Here is a 17,348-nt window from a genome sequence, read left to right on the forward strand (position 1 = left end):
ATTTCATTTGACCAAATCTGACCTGTTGTGCTTAGATTTTAAGAGATTATAAGTCAATCTTTATAGTTAATAAATTTGTTTGTTTATTCCTCCTGAAGCAGTGTGTTTGGTTTGAAGTGTGTTAGAGGCTCCCCGTGGGATAACAAGCTTGATACATATCAATTTCTTTGTTAAACTGACAAATTCATATAAACCTGCAGCGTCCAGCGGGCATAACTGGACACGGCAAGACGGAGGTTCCCAGGATTGTGTTTGGGACGGGAGATATTGGTTAGTGTCATTCGGTTGCAAGTAGCTGGGAGCAGCTTACGTGCCAGAGGCTGTGCATGAACAGCCCAGGAGTGGGGGCTCTCACAGAAGAGCAGAGTAAGGCTGGCTCCCAGAGTCAAGGATTGGAGTGGCCTAGCAGATCACTGGTCCAGATAACACCAGAGAGGAACGTCACAAAGCCGCCTCATCAGCAATCGTAAGATTTTACCAGAACATCCAGAGAGACTCTTGTTTCTAGTGTCAAAGAGCTTTCTGGCAGTGAAACAATGTGTTAATGCTGCTGGGTGCTGTAGGTACAGTGAGATTAATGGAGACCCTTTCTGTACTATGATTTAATCCTTTAGTATGGTTTTCATTGTGAACAAGGATTAATTTTTTGAGGACCTCATTTAGAACCATATTTTGGAACCATGCTGTAAACTTCTTAGAGTAGTAGTTTATAGCTTGAATCACAGAAGAAGAAAAAATGTCTGTCTGTATTTGTCTGGGAAACAATTGTAGAACTCTGCTAACACTAAATGTGTCTGAATCCTTAAGGCTCACCTAAACAATAACCGCTGCCAGTTCTCCTTATCTATTCAGGCCTCGTCTATATCTAAAACTTAAAGATTGATCTAGCTACAGGAGTGTGAAAAATGTACACCGCTATGAGACATAGTTAAGCCGACCTGAGCCCTGGTGTAGATGTCGGTAGGGCGATGGAAGAATTCTTCCTATATCTATCTACTGCCTCTCAAGGAGGTCAATGTACTATAGACAGAAAAACCCCTTCCATTGCTGAAGCAAGTGCTTAGACTACAGCAACAGTAAGGATTGTAGTGTAGACATACCCTCAATACCTCTGTGATAGAAGCCCTTACAAAATCTTAGTGTAGACTGGCCCGTGCCTTACACTGTGCGCAGAGTAGAGCAAAGTGTGGTCATTAGTCAGCTTTCCTTTTTTATTTTTGTTTTTGTAACTCCTTAATTATTTAAATAAATATACTGATAACGTCCGAGGTTCCTGCTTACAGCTAGCATAACTTGGACTTTTATGAATCAGGTTCAGGTTCTCCAAACATTTAAGCACGTGAGTAGTCCCAGGTATGTCAGTGGAGCTACCCAAGTGAGTAAAATTATATATGTGCATAACTGTTTGCAGGATCAGGTAGTAATACAATGAAAGTCTTTAACTTTGTGTCTATACAGATATCCCACATTTCTGATGTCTTGTTTCTCAGCTTCTAGTTCTTATTAGTGGCATATTCTGAGACTTGTAAAACCCATTTATGTGCCGTTGGGACTTTGTCTGACTTCCATCAGTTATATATTTTAAAAGAAAAACTTTGCATTTCCTTGGAATCAGCACCAGGGCTGTTAGCTCCGATAATTTTCTGTTATTAACTGTGTATTTCCTGTTGGAAACTCAATAGAAATTCTGCAGCGACTATGATTTATAGTTTTTTGGAGAGGCTTTTGTTGGCGGCGGGGAGGGGGTGAGACAGAATAAGTTAACATTTAAAAAAAAATAACTCTGGGAAAGAAGATCCCCAGGACACAAATGTGTATTCTCACTCACTCTTCTTCTCTCCCCCGCCCCCCCCCCGGTCCTTGGTTTGGAGACATTTTATAACTATTGCCACTTGTTACTGGCAATTTAAAAAATTCTTTGGTATTTTAATCTTTGATTTTTAGATGAGAAAGTTCTTCTAGTGATGGTAACTTTTCCCTCTTCCATTTTTTTTTCATTCTGTTGTTTTTTCCGCTACTTCCCTGTCACTTCTAGCTCATCTTTAAGGTTATAGTCCCCCCCGTCCCCACTTCCACTCTACCCTTAGTCTTTACCTACCTTCCCCCTCCTTTCTGTTTTTTAAAAAAATATTTACTTCCTTTAAAAGATGAATAAGGTTTTCAGCTTCCTTGGTACTGAGTAAGACCTTTTAGAATAATGGGTGGAATGTCATAAAGGTTGTTGTGCGGCTTTAGGCAAAATGTGCGGTTTGGTGCCCATCCAAATACATATTTAAAAGTGTCTGCCAATGCAATAACATTCCAGAGAAGGGTCACAACTTTTTAGTCAGCATCCTAGACTAATGTGTCCTTCCTGACTTCTCTAAGCATGCCACTTGACCAACTACTGTGGATGTAGAAATACTCGTTTCCTGGGTTGTCTTTCCCATACTGAAATGAGAAAGTGTGGGCCAACGTGGGAGCTTTAGGCAAAAATCTCCTTCCTTTGGTCCTGCCCTTAAATGCACCTAGGTGTTATCTTTTTGCCTTTGGTGCTTGTACAACCTTTACTTCCAGTGTTTGCTAAAACTCTGGCTTAATTTAAAAGGAGTTACTTGTTTGGAAAGGATTGGGGAAGACAGAGAGCTGGAGGCAGCACAAATGGAAGTACATCCTTTCCTGTTAGGAGGGAAATAAATGTGTGCAGCCATATCAGAGATGGGGTGGAACAAGTCCATGAGCGTCATAAAACCAAGAGGGCAATTTTGAATAATACTTGTAGAGTGTTCTTTTCGAAGTGTTTTAGTCTGCACATTGCTCACATTGAGATACAGAAATTAAATGACTTGCCCAAGGCCATCAGTGCATCTGTATCTTAAAGTGAAAAAATGAACCATGAGATACAGCACCAGAAGACCAGGGTGAGATTTTTATATGTAAGATAATTCTCCTTCATGACTAATGCTCCACGCTATTACACAGGAGCATAATTTGTTTGTTATGTAGCCAAACAAGAAATGCCAGATTTATATTTTCAGGTTAGCTCTAGCCTCTAGTGTTACAAGGTCATGACTAATGAGTCAAAATAAACAGACACTTTCCTTACAATGCTTGTTTATCATCTTACCCTGATATTCACTTTGAACAGCCCTTAAGCTGTCCCAGACCCTTTGTGTTTCTGCTTTATGACATGTACTATATTAATATTTGTCTATGCTAAAGGAGTTTTGCCTGTATAGCCATATTAGCAAAACATTTAAGTGTAGATGAGGCTGGAAAAATCAGAGAATTATTTTTTCTGATTTGTTTACTTGGTGTATAATCAGTGTATCCTCACTATAGTTTAACTTTATCGACACTAGGAATGCTTTTCTGGCAAAGGGATCCTAGTGTGGATGCAGCTTATATTGGCAAAGTTGGGGTTTTCTGGCATAGCTTATTCCACCTCCTCACCTCCCAAGTGAAACAACCTATACCAGTAAAAGCACAGTTTTGGAGGTGTAACTCCATCTATTCTAGGAGATTCTGCCAGCACAGTTGTCGGTCAGGGCTCAAACCTCTCCACACCCCTAACTGAGAGCTATGTTGATGAAATGCTAGTGTAGATGTGGCCTTAGTGAGTTCCCATATTTTTCCTGTAGCTCTTATGCTACAACAGGGAAGGAGGACACTTTTTTTTTTATTTAAAAAAATAAAAATAAAAAATCAATAAAATAGGAAAACAACATAAAACCACAAAAATCAGCAAGAAAATACCTAAAATCTAGTCTGTTTCAAAAATCAACTTTAAAATAGTTCCAGGTTGATGGGGTTCCCTTAAACAGGTGTACTCAATGTCGCTTTTAGCTTCTTAATGTTGCCAGTGTAATCCAGTTACTGTACCTTTTTAAAAATAAGGTTCAGGTACAGGGGTTTCAGGATAGGAAATCAGTGAAGAATGTTATTTATTTTGGCTAATGAAGTTGGTTTATGCTATGGATCATGCTTTCATCATATCAGTACTTACTACACATTTTGTGTGTTTAACCTTTAAGGGGAAAACTCCTATTCATGGGGTGTCTCTCTAGTTGGAAAACTTCCTTATCCAGTCTGGGTTTCCCCAGTGTTTCCAAGAACTGAATCTGGAGATTCTTACCAAAGCAAGAAAACTGCAGAATTATGAGAGATTCTAGCCACTGAAGAAATGGTTATAATAGTTGTTTAAACCCTTCAGCTTAACAAATGAGTCTCTATAAACGCAAGGAAGATTTAAATGTTGTATTTCAGTGTCTCAGATGTACTTAAATGTCACTTTCCCTCTCAGTTGTCAACAGTATGTTGTGAGTGACTGAAATGTTCAAAGACATTCTCTCTTTTTATGAAAGCTCATCTGCTCTACTTGAGTAAATCAATATAAAGAAATACCCTAATACCCTTTAGCTAGGAGTATGGAGTAGCTGCATATGTAAAAGATACTAATAGATCTCTCAACTGTGCCCAAAGCATGTGTACTCTGCACCAAACTGGCCCAAATTTCTGCAGCATGGTCCTTGGATCATATTTGTCTGTTGCAACCCCATGGTCTGGGCGTCCCTAAACCTCTGACTGCCAGAAGCTGGGACTGGATGACAGGAGATGGATCACTTGATAATTGCCCGGTTCTGTTCATTCTGTCTGAAGCATCTGGCTCCGGCCACTGTCGGAAGACAGGATACTCGGCTAGATGGACGTTTGGTCTGACCCACTATGGCTGTTCTTATGTTAACAGAAATACAGAAATTCTGTGACAACTTTATTTAAATTATATAATTCATTTTCATATTTAAATACCTTCATTTTAATCAGTACAGTAGCTATTTTTAAAAATACTACGTTCCTTCAGTTTTTAGTACACCACAGACTAGTATATTGACAATACCTACCCACACTGTAGAAGATTTCATGCAGGAAGCTGGAGGTTTTAGCAACTGGGTAGGGAACATTTCAGACTCTTGACATCTAGGGAGATGGGGAAGATTGGTTGGGTTTGTGGGATAAGCATGTGTCTGCTAAAACAACAAGTAGTGAGAGCTCTCTATAATCTTGCCATATTTTAGGTTTCAGAGTTAATTCATTAAGTCAGTGAGGCAGTATACATATCAGAACTATTGTTTTGGTGGTTTGAAGAGTTCCGGAATACATCAGAGCATCATTTTATACTCCTTTTGCATCTCAGGTTACCTTCCTAGCCACAGTGACAACATCTCTTTTTAAATGGAACCTTAGATTTCTCATTACACTAAGGCAGCAAATGGTGGTAAGGAGTGGACTCCACAGCAGTTTCCATGGTTGTGGAAACTCAGAAGCCTGATACTACCTGACTACAAAATATTGCCGTTATTTTAGGCCCCAACTTATCCTAATTACTCCTCAAACCCAATGAATATTATCTTGAAATTTATCGTTGTAAATTGACATTAGAAATACCGAATAATAAAGGTAGGGTTTTAGAAAATTCCATACAAGAAAAAACTGGTGGTCATTTTGGAACTGTGGGCTTTTAATTTCCCATGACCCCTTGCATTTCCAAAATTCCCCTGCAGGAAAATCCTTCAGAATGGTGTCTCATTGGTCTGTTGCTATTCTGAATAGAACTCTTCCCCAGTCATTGGCAGAGCTTCCAAAGAGAAACTGACCAGAGCCTTGTTTAGGACTTTGTTTCTGTTGGGGTTTTAGGGAAGTACTGTATGCACAGAGGATTCTCAGTTTCATTACACAAAAGTCCTCTCAGTTCCCTAAGAGAAGTGAAGCAATCTACACTTGTCATTGGTTTCATTCAACCGGCCATCTTGGGAAACAGGAGAGACTATGCAAGACTGAAGGGACCAGAGGATACAATCATATATGGAAAGGATAAAGCCTATATATAATGTTTTGAGTGTATGAAAAGGAAAATAGAAGTGAATTGCTAATTTTAGACTGGAAATGACATCTGAAAATTTCATAGTAATTCAGCTAACAGTGATGGTCAATGCCTAGGGCCCTACCAAATTCAAGGTTCATTTTGGTCTATTTCATGGTCATAGGGTTTTAAAAATAGTCAATTTCACAGCTTCAAATGTTTACATATGAAATTTCATGGTGTTGTAACCATTGTTCCCTCTAATTTTTTACATCCATGTGTGGAATGAATTTTGTAACAAAATTCATATAGTGGTGGGTGGGGCGAGGGGTTCGGAGTATGGGAGGGAGCTCCAGGCTGGGGCAGAGGGTTAGGGTGCGGGACATGGGGTGGGCCCTGGGGTGGGAATGAGGGGTTTGGGGTGCAGGCTGCCCCATGGCTGCGGTCAGGAGAGAGGATTCCCCCCAGCCCTCTCTTGCCGTAGCAGCTTGGGGCCTGGGGAGAGGTGCCTCTCCCCAGCCAGGGCAGCTCTGGTGGGGCTGGGCTGGGCCAAGGGAGGAGCTCCTCTCTCTGGCAGCTCCGGCTGGGCTGGGGGACGGGCTCCTCTCCACCCGCCACGGCAAGTCCGGGGCAGGTCTGCGCTGGGGCCAGTGGATAGGGGCGCCTCTCCCCCGGCCACAGCCCTGGACCCGGGCCTGGGGTTTAATAGGCAACCACGCAGTTTAGAGGGAACTTAGATTGTAACCTCACCCAAAAGGGAGTTGTGGGGGTGGGGGGTTGTAAGGCTATTGTAGAGGAGTTGTGGGATTGCCACCCTTACTTCTGCCTGCTGCTGGCAAGGGTGCTGCCTTCAGAGGTGGGCAGCCAGAGAGCAGTGGCTGCTGGCCAGATGCCAAGCTCTAAAGTCAATGCCAGTGCCAGCAGCAGAGCAAAAATGAGGGTTGCAGGGTATGGGGGGATGGGTTTTCCCCTCAGCCTCTCTGCCCAGGTCAGGGGCTGACAGTTTTGGCCTTGGAGCTTCCTGCAGATGCGGGAGGTTCCCGGAGGTGGGTCTGACACAGAATTGAGAGCGGCCCCTGCAGGGGAAAAGGAAGTCCTGTCCCTCCTCACCCTGGGTTCGGACTAGCAGCTGGAGCCCGGCCCATGGTAGGAGCTCCCAGCTGGGGCCCCCTGAGCCCTGCCCCTCCCCTACAATAGCCAGATTTCACAGGGGAGGTCAGATTTCACGGTCCATGACTTGTTTTTCACAGCTGTGAATTTGGTAGGGTCCTATCGATGCCAAATGAAATAAAACCCCCTCTAAGTATTTTTGAAACCTGTGGCTATTTCCCTCCCCCCTCCCTTTGCCTCAAATGCACACTCTAGTTCCTCTTTGCCACTTGATCTAAGTTCTGTCGTGCCTTTTTAAAATGACAGTATCATCAAACTTAAACATTGTCAAATGATTTGGCTCTCGTGGCTGTCTTTTTATCCACCTCACGGGAGGTTTCCTTTGCATGTAAAAACTCCCACCTCAAAAACTAAGTCAGCACTAGGTAATGCTTTTGATATAAATGGGTAAGAGAAAATGGATCTTGAGGCAAACCCAGGTGATATGTCCTTCAGAACACTTAAATGGTCTAGACCATAAACACATGTACTTGTATATTATTTTTTAAAGTTAACATTTTATTATTCATTCCTGTTTAGAGGACCCACTTAAGGTAAACAGCTTAAACAGAATGCATTTTAAAAAATGTAGTATTTAAAGTTACCTTGATGAAATGTTGTAAGATTTTTCAAGTTTGGAGTATACTAGTCCTTGATTGCAGCTACCTTAGCCACCGTAGCTAGCAGCTTCTTATTTTGCCTTCACTCAAGTTCTCTGTCTTTTTAGTAGGGATGTGGGGGAGAGGTAGGACTGATATGCGGGGCTGAAAATTGACTAGCAGAAGTGGAGAAAGGGGGTGAAAAACAGTGATGACAAAAGAAACTCATGGTTAAAAGAAATACACTGACTACTTTACAAAAAGAAAAGGAGTACTTGTGGCACCTTAGAGACTAACAAATTTATTTGAGCATAAGCTGTAGCTCACAAAAGCTTATGCTCAAATAAACTTGTTAGTCTCTAAGGTGCCACAAGTCCTCCTTTTCTTTTTGTGAATACAGACTAACACGGCTGCTACTCTGAAAACTGACTACTTTAGTAATTTCTTCTTCTGACTAACATATTTTGACTGTGCTCAGGTATTATGGTGATAGGCAGCAGTGTACAGCCCTAAAACTAGGAGTCAAGTAAGATGGTGGATAACAAAATATCCTTCCAAATACCTGTATTGAATACACTGCAAACTTTATGCTGAAGTTATTTTATTTGTATAGAACAGGGGTCTCAAACACGCGGCCTGTGGGGCTATTTCCTGTGGCCCACCAGCTCCCCGCGGGGGGGGGGCCCCCCCAGCATTTAACTAGAGTGGCTCCGGCCTGGCGTGCACTGGGAGCGTGCCTTGCCCCCGGTGTGTGCCAGGCCAGCCCCCGCCCCTGAACCCCTCCTGCAGCCGAACCCCCTGCCCTGAGCCCCCTCCTGCACCCCACACCCCTCCTGCACCCCGACCCCTACCCTGAGCCGCTTGCTGCACCCTGACCCCCTGACTCACCCTGCACCCTGACCCCCTGCCTTGAGCCCCCTGCCTCACCCTGCACCCCTCCTGCACCCCCTGGGGGCAGGAAAGGGGCAGAGTTGGGGTGGGGATTTCAGGGAAGGGGTGGGAAGAGGCAGGGCAGGGGCGGAGTGGTGGAAGGGGTGGAGTGGGGGTGGGGCAGCGTAGGGGGGCAGAGTCAGTGGTGCTGCCCTCGGGCCAATGTACTAGTGGCCCTCATGGTCATTTGAGTTTGAGACCCCTTGTATAGACCGCTGTGATAGTTGGTACTTGTCAGTTAATGGGCTCTGAATTTTAGAGATGGTTTCTCTCTTTTTTTTATGAATGGATTTATGCTCTGTCGTTTCTTTTTGTTGGAAACACTACTCTAAATTTCCATGTAGCATAAGCTAATTCAAAATGGTGTTTTAAAACTTGTGTCCTGCCCTTCAAGTACTCCCTAATATTTTGGTCATATTAGTGGAACCAAACTTATTAGATCATAACTGTATTTACTGAAATGTACAATTGAAAGAAAACATATTAAACTTACGAATAATGTACTGGTATCTCCCATTACAAATCTTCCCCGCCCCCGCCCCCACCCCGGGTCTTTCTTTGAAGCTGGTCCGCTTTCTCCTAAAATTTTCACTCCTGCCATGATGGTCTTGGATCACACTTAACAAATCAAAGTTCAGTACCTTTTAAAGTAAAAAGGCTGTTCCAGACTGTCTACATCTACATTGATACTAGTACTCAATAAACACAATCCCATTTTAAGTTGTGTTCTAGATAGTCAAGGATGGGATAGAAATGTCAGGTTCTAAATAAGCTGTGATAAAAAAGATTAACAGAAAAGTATTAACACTGCAGAGGTGGTAACTGTAATACTAATATTTATGAATTTTGTTTGTCTTCAAGCAAATGGTTATGAGCCTTAGAGTTTCTGAGCTGCAAGTACTTCTGGGATACGCGGGGAGGAACAAGCACGGACGCAAACACGAACTTCTCACAAAAGCACTGCATTTGTTAAAAGCCGGCTGCAGCCCTGCTGTCCAAATGAAAATTAAAGAACTCTATAGGCGGAGGTTCCCTCAGAAAATCATGACACCTGCAGACTTGTCTCTCCCCAGCGTACACTCAACTTCCATGCCAGCAACTTTGTCTCCATCTACCATTCCACAGCTCACTTATGATGGCCACCCTGCAACGTCACCATTGCTTCCTGTTTCTCTTCTGGGACCTAAACATGAACTGGAACTTCCCCACCTAACAGCTGCGCTCCACCCTGTCCATCCAGACATAAAGCTTCAGAAATTACCTTTTTATGACTTGCTGGATGAACTGATAAAACCAACTAGTCTAGGTAAGGCTATAATGCTGTTAATTCTGTATTTAGAATATCTCTTCAGTAATAAAAGGGGTGGCGGGAGGGTGGGGGCTTCAGCTTCTAGCATATAAACTTGCTTAAATGTTAAATAAAAACATGATTTAGAGAACCAATATTTCTAGATACAAGAAATAGTTGCCTCTTGGAACAACGTGTTCTATAGTGCATGAGAGGAGACACGTCATCTTCAGTAATACCCATAGATGGGTTCAAATAGTAACTACAGTTACGACACTAAGTACTGTAGCCTCCAGTATAAACAAGTGCAACGTCCTCATTGGAAGTAATGGGCAAAAAACAAGCTCACTGTGGCTCGAAGCTTTAGAAAAGGGAACTTAAAAAATAAGGAAGTCTGAACAACTAAAAGCAGGTGGTTAAACCAGAAAGTTCAACAAAAACTTGGGCCCAGCAAATACATAAAAAATTCTATGGTCTGTGTTATGTAGGAAATCAGATTAAATAATCATAATGGTGCATTCTGGACTTAAATTTACTAACTATGAAAGATCTGCAAACTTTTGTATTTAAAATGTCTTGTGGTTATGATCTATAACATATTTGTGTAGCTGACTAGGATAATTTGGAGTCTTACAGAGCAGCACATAGCAATTTGTGTTCCTGTTCTGGTCCCTGGTTCAGCAAAGCACTTTTTTAACTTTAAGTGCTTACGTGGTCCCATTGATTTCAGTAGGACTCCTGGCATGCATGTCAGAACCAGTCCTTTTGGTTTCTTCTTATAGTGCAGGGTAAATAGTAATTGTCTAGTCTTTAGCAGAACTGACTACAGGCGGTATGGGGGCATTTTGAAAAAAAGCCACAAATATAAGAAGAACGCACACTAATGCTTTTTTATGTCAGTGAGGAAAAACCCACTGGTTTAGCAATTGGCAGATGTAAACACTTGATTCAGCTTAAAAAAAACCAACGCTTTAAAACTTTGAAAAGACTTTAAGTAATTGGTTTACAAATAGGTATTTCTAAATGTAAATACAATTGAGGACCTGCCTTCCTTGACAATCACTGTGCCACTAACTACAGCATAGAAAAAGGCTGTGTATTAATTTCTCTACTTTAATAAAAGAAAATGTTTGTTTTATGTTATTGGGTACATGGTAGTTTTAGTTTGTCTTCAGTTATTTTGATGGATGTTTGCACCAAATATTCAGGTATCCCCTTCATTGTGGCAAGGAAGTCCTTCCTCCCCCCTCAAAGTGTGTTAGTCTTCCAGACCACTTGCTTTGTCTTCAAATGGCTGATGCACCTTCCAGGCCCTTGTGATTTCTCCTGTTTGAAATACAGCCTGCACTGTTATCTTTTGGTTTCTTTTATTCCTTGGACCTTTTATAGGTGAATAGGAATTTTTTGATTTCATCCCCGCACTTCCCATGATGAGACCAGCCTGGAGACTTTAATTGAGATTCAGAATGACTAGCTCCCCGCTTCTCACAAATGGAACCTGTTGTCAGTCTCTGGTACTGGTCAAAGACTTTCCTTGAGTTCTGTGCACCCTAATTTATTTAGGTTTCACTTAATCCTTTTCAGAGTAGTTACTCGGTTACATAAATTCTCGAAAGGGCACAGATCTTTTGTTTGTCATACCCAAAATAGAGTTACACCCTTTGTACTCAAATATTGTAGGTAGCCAGTTCACTAATTAATGTGATTACCAGGTAGGCAAATGGAATTTACCAGCCATTTTTTCTGTTGTCAAGAACAAAAGAAGGCAATAGATGTAAGTCTCTTGTCATTTGTTTCCTCAGAGTGCAGCTCCAGACTGTTAAAATACCTTCTAATATAGAGTAAACAAGACTGCCGGTCACAGAAATAACCCACTTCCTTCCCTGAAGCATCAAGGGACGCACCCCACCCATGTACCTATTCGCGACACCAATACTGACTTGGACTCTAAATACGTTCTGTGGGTGGCATACCTGAGATCACTTATTCACTGATGCTTTAAAAACTCCCGCACCCCAATTTGGGTCTATGCTGGTTATGTGCTATGAATGTATCTTGTGAACCTTGTAACCGATACTTGGAATCTCTCATAACTCAAGCCTAACCCCAGATGTACAGTACCTTCCTTCTTAACTTGTATTTAACTTGTAAACTTGATTTTAAACATTAGTGTTGTTAAAAGTTTTTATGCCTGTAAGATGGGCATCATTGATTGGAAACTGGAATGCTGATTACTTCACCCACAATTGAAGACATTCCATTTAGACAGGTTTCAGAGTAACAACCATGTTAGTCTGTATTTGCAAAAGGAAAAGGAGTACTTGTGGCACCTTAGAGACTAACCAATTTATTTGAGCATAAGCTTTCATGACACAGTATGCATCCGATGAAGTGAGCTGTAGCTCACGAAAGCTTATGCTCAAATAAATTGGTTAGTCTCTAAGGTGCCACAAGTACTCCTTTTCTTTTTGCGGATACAGACTAACACGGCTGCTACTCTGAATCCTGGTGCTATGTTCTCTGTGACAGACAGCCAATGTTAGAGGGCTATACAGTAGCTATTCAATCAACTGTTTATCTTCTCTGGACTTGTAATATACCACGTAGTTTGCAGTAGTGAGCTGTACCAGTGCAGGGACAGTATATTCACAAAGCGACATTGGACTTGTAAACCTCAAATCTACAGGGCTAGTGTGTGTTTTACACTAACTGTGCTCTTTCTGAGAACTCAGAATAGCAGACTCCACAGTACAGAGTAGTGGAATTATCATTCCCTGCCATTGCTCTATTCAATTGCAGATTCTCTCATTTTTCCTTCAGAGCATTTCCAGTGCACAACTCTTGTTTAGCTTTTCCACAGCCCTGCAGTTAATAAAAAAGATTATGCTTATATTGTCTGTAGCATTGAGACTTGAAGGGATTTACAGCATCCCTTCTGGCCCCAAGAGGGCTGCCTCTAGGCTTGTGGTTTTTTTGTTTTTTGTTTTTTTTATGAGAACAGGAGATGTCTGGTCCCAGCTCAGCAGTATATGGGACACGGTTGATTTTTAGCAATGTTAGATGTTGCAAAGTCAAGAAAGCATCTGCATTGGACGATGCACCTGATTTAAGATGATTAGTATAATCTCTAATTAAATGTGTTCTAGCAATGAATATTGATCATGAGTAGGCTTGGAAGGACTAGATTTCTATTGGTGAATGTCAGTAAACATCAATTTCACTGCACATACACAAAGCAACCAAACATATGTTTCTATCAATGATCATCAAAGTCACAGATAGGCAAAGAAAGAAAAATGCTGCTTGATAACTTGAGTCAAAATCCAGTCATTTAAAAATTTTTGAATTAGGCTTGTTACAAATGGACTAGTGAATGAATAGCAAAAAGGGGATGATTTGATGATTTAAGGATATTTACTTTCTATATTTTGACATGTGATGAGGGCAATTTGTATGTAAAGCTTTGACTTTGAATCTCAATGTCTCCTGACATTAAATAATTGTCTGACCTCCCATTAATAATTTTTCATAACTGAAAATTTAAATCAATAAAAAAAATTAAAAGCTTAAAAATATTACCTGTTGAAACTATTTAAAAAAATTCAAACTTAATTCTGCCAAGCCTAATGATGAGGCTTTACACCAAACCCTCAAAAGCATTGTTCTGTAATAAATCCCAATTCTTATACAGTAGAGTCGCATCTTACGCGGGGGTTAGGTTCTAAAGTGAGCGCGTAAGGTGAAAATCGCATATAGTAAAAATTACCCTAGAAAATCCCTTAAATTGCCCATAAAGTACAGTATACTGTACATGGTTTTGTGTATACGACCCTGTACAGTAATATGTATACAGTAATGTACAGTATATAATAAAGAGTATATATGCAAAATATAATTTTACAGTACTGTCTTTTTAATTACAGGGGGGGTAATTACAGGGGGTCATCAGGGCTTGATGTCGATCCAGGAGACGGAGGTGATGGAGAGCTTGGGTGACGGAGAGCGAGTCGTAGACAAAGTGGTTAGCTCTGGTTCAGCTCGAGGAGTTGATTGCATAGGCTCATCTGCTGCTGGTTGTTTTTCCTTGCAAAACATGGTGATTGGCAACTGTCGCTGTTGTCTCTTGAACTACTCAAACATTTCTTGATATGGTCTCAAATCGTCCGTAATACTCCGTGTGATTTTGAGGCTTCGTTCCATAGAGGGATCGTATTCAGAAATTAAATCATTCAAGTGTTTTGCTGCTTGGAACACTTCAGCAAATTTATGAAGATTCCAACTTGCTGCCTCTTCCTGTTCGTCGTCGTCATCTTCGTCTTCTGTAGACGATTTTATCAGTTCCTCTGATTCTTCATTAGTCCGTTTCTCTATGGCTCTCAATTAATTCTTCAATTTCTTCCTCAAGGGTGTCGACGAAGCCATCATAACCCACTTGCGTGGCCACCTGAACAATGTGTTTCACTTCTTTGTGAATGGTCTGGAAACCCTTAAAATCATTCACACATTCTTTCCATAGGTTTTGCCAGCGTGCATTGACTGTTTCAGGCTTGATTGCATCCATTGCTTGTTTAATATAAGTGATGCAGTTGGCAGTGTTGGAGGACTACCAACACTCCATCACATTAAGATTGGGATCAGCATCCATAGCGCTACGTATCCGTGAGAATGTAAGCCTTGTGTACGTGGCCTTGAAACAGCAAATCATGCCTGGTCAAGAGGTTGGAGGATGAAGGTGGTATTGTGGGGAGAGAGAGAGAATACTTCAACGTCGTTATGTGCAAACCGGAGTGCCGCAGGGTGGCCAGGAGCATTGTCTACGATTAGCAACAGTTTAAAGTCAAGTCCTTTCTCTTCAAGGTACCGCTTGACCTCCGGAATGAAACACTTGTGGAACCAATCCAGAAACAATGCTGCCGTCACCCAAGCCTTTTTATTTGATTGCCAGAACCCAGGCAGGAGATTTTTGTTTGCCCCTTTTAGGGCACGGGGATTTGCAGCCCTGTGGAGCAAGCCCGGCTTCATTAAATGCCTAGATGCATTGCCACAAAACAACACAGTCACACGGTCTTTAGCTGTTTTGAAGTCAGGGGCTTGTCTTTCTGATTTCGTAGTGTAAGTGCGGTTGGGCATTTTTTCCCAGAAGAGCCCGGTCTCGTCAGCATTAAAAACTTGTTCGGGAAGATAGCCCTTTTCTTCTATGATTTTCTTTAATTGTTCGGGGTAGGCTTTTGCTGCCTCTTCGTTGTCAGATGCAGCTTCACAAGTAGTCTGCACGTTTTTGAGGTCGAAGCGGTCCCTATAACTGTTAAGCGAGCCTTGGCTGGCTTTGAATTCCTTCTCGTCAGAAGGCTGTCTCTCTTTGGCGGGAAGTTTGAACAGCGCGTAGAGGCTAAGAGCCTTTTCTCGCAATGCATTGCCATCGATCGGCACACGTTTACGGTTCATGTCTTCCAGTCATAAGTTTAATGCCTTTTCAGTCTTCACTAAAGTTTTATCACGCACCTGGCTCGTCACCTTAGCAGTTATTGGAGCACTTGATGCCACGGCTTGACAAATTTCTCTCTCGCGAATCTTGATGGCACGGATGCTAGATTCGTTGCGGCCATATTTACGCTCCGCTTTGGAGACCGACATACCGTCTCTCAATAAGTCCAACACAGCCAGTTTTTCTTCCAGCGTTGGAACAGATCGCTGTTTCTTCGGTTGAGCACCTGATGAAGTAGTTGGCTTGCGTTTAGGGGCCATGTTGTAGAAAAAATACGTACAGTATCTTTAAACACTAGAATCACACTCAGCACAGCAAGATGCTCACGCTATGAGAGGCACGCCGGAACTGAGACCAACTGAGGGAACAGCAGATTCACATCTCCCATCTCACCCGCACTCCGGGCCATACGCTCATTGAGTGGAATGGTGGGCGGAATCACCCGCGTTATTTACAGGTATCTTGTTTTTTTTGCCGAGCGCGTATAGTTGAATTTGCGTAAGTTAAATGCGTGTATGATGCGACTCACCTGTATGTCCTTGTGACATACCGTGGCATAATCTAGACTAGTGGGGGCTATGTCACACCTGTCCTGTAACATGGGGTGACCTTTACAATGCCTTGGTGCTGTAGCCACCAACCTGGACTGCTGACAGCCTCCAGCATGTAAGTCTCTCCCTGCTATGTCTGTTCTGCATGTGCTGCAGCCAGCCAGCCACATCTCTGCTCTTACCAGCCAGAAAGATTAGCACAGGGTGACTCCAACGCTCCCAATCCCAGGTTTTCCCCTAGAAATGTATGTCCTGTACTGCCAGCCCTCTTCTGGACAGTACAAATATATTAAATCTGTTATTCTTTAGGGGAATAATCTACACACTGCTTATTACCCCAAGTGGAGTTACCTGAACACTTACGGTTGTGCACTGGATTAGTGAAAACAATTAAGTTTATTAACTGTAACAAAGAGAGATTTTAAGTAATGAGGCATACAAGAAAAATATAAATTCCTTACTAGTGTCCAACTTAAATTTTATATTAGATTCAAGGAATTCTCACCACATACTTCCAGTAAGATTACTGACAAAACTCTTCATGTCAGAACCACTACCCCAAAGCCCAGTGGCTGTTTCCTTTTGTCCTCTCTGGTGCAGAGAATGTGATGAGTGGGGAGTGTTTTGGGGTGTCTGCCCCTTCTTTTTATAGTCCTGTCCCTCTTTGAGAAGCATTTACAGCTGGGAGCAAGGTCACAGGCAGCCTGGTGAAGAAAGGAAACTTCATGCTGTTTCTTTGCTCAGATGCAGATTTTTGTCCCTGCCCCCTTCCTTGCCAAAGAATGGCCACTTAGCAGGTAATGGTCCATCAGCTTAGTTGCTTTCCCTTTGTCTCTGAGGAACTGGTTAACCACTCCCTAGACTTATCTTGGAAGCATACTTGAGTCATCCTTTCAGCTTATATTCATAACTTTGCATACAATATTGCTATGTGTATTTTGTTATGGTAGTATTAATCAGCAAGTTGAGTTTTTAAATGGTACCTTGCAAGGCATAACTTGTACAAACATTATTCGAAGTGTGTGTAGGGTGTGAACACGAGTATATTCTGTCACAGTCCCTTCGTGAAGAATCTTCTTTGAGTTGTTTTGGGTATCTCTAGGGTATCTCACTAAAACATTCTGGACTGAACCTACAGTTGATGCAAACAATCGTGACTTGACTTGACTTCTGGGTATAACATCTTTACCTTGCTGAAAATTATCTTGTCTAAGCGAATTGGCAATGATTCACCCAGCAGAATTAAACGCGTACATTATGTTCTGATTTAGTGAAAATATAGTCTGAACCACCTATAGAACTTTTCTAAAATTGTTCCAGGCTTGTGGGGGGTGGGTATTTTTTCCCTCTCAGAAAATACTGAAGGGGTATTGCTTTAGCTACAGAACGCTTTCACACTAGGAAAACATATCCCTTTCTAGATTTTCTGTAAAAATATTAACGTTTAAAGAGTGAACGCTTTTTGCGCTATATTGGCACACCTAACTATGTGGGAATTGTTAGGCTC

The 17,348-nt window shown here is 41.9% G+C and overlaps 1 protein-coding gene across 5 annotated transcripts in view; it reads left to right on the forward strand.

The window, feature by feature from the left end:
• Window positions 1–17,348, forward strand: part of PIAS1 (protein inhibitor of activated STAT 1) — a 113,596-nt gene that overhangs the window by 52,546 nt on the left and 43,702 nt on the right. For all 5 annotated transcript variants that reach the window (XM_043523208.1, XM_043523207.1, XM_037911541.1 and 2 more), the window contains exon 2: window positions 9,379–9,823. In XM_043523208.1, coding sequence (XP_043379143.1) covers window positions 9,379–9,823 — 445 coding nt within the window. The remainder of the gene's footprint in view (window positions 1–9,378; window positions 9,824–17,348) is intronic.

Source organism: Chelonia mydas, chromosome 10, assembly GCF_015237465.2.
Source record: "Chelonia mydas isolate rCheMyd1 chromosome 10, rCheMyd1.pri.v2, whole genome shotgun sequence".
Taxonomy (NCBI): domain Eukaryota; kingdom Metazoa; phylum Chordata; order Testudines; family Cheloniidae; genus Chelonia; species Chelonia mydas.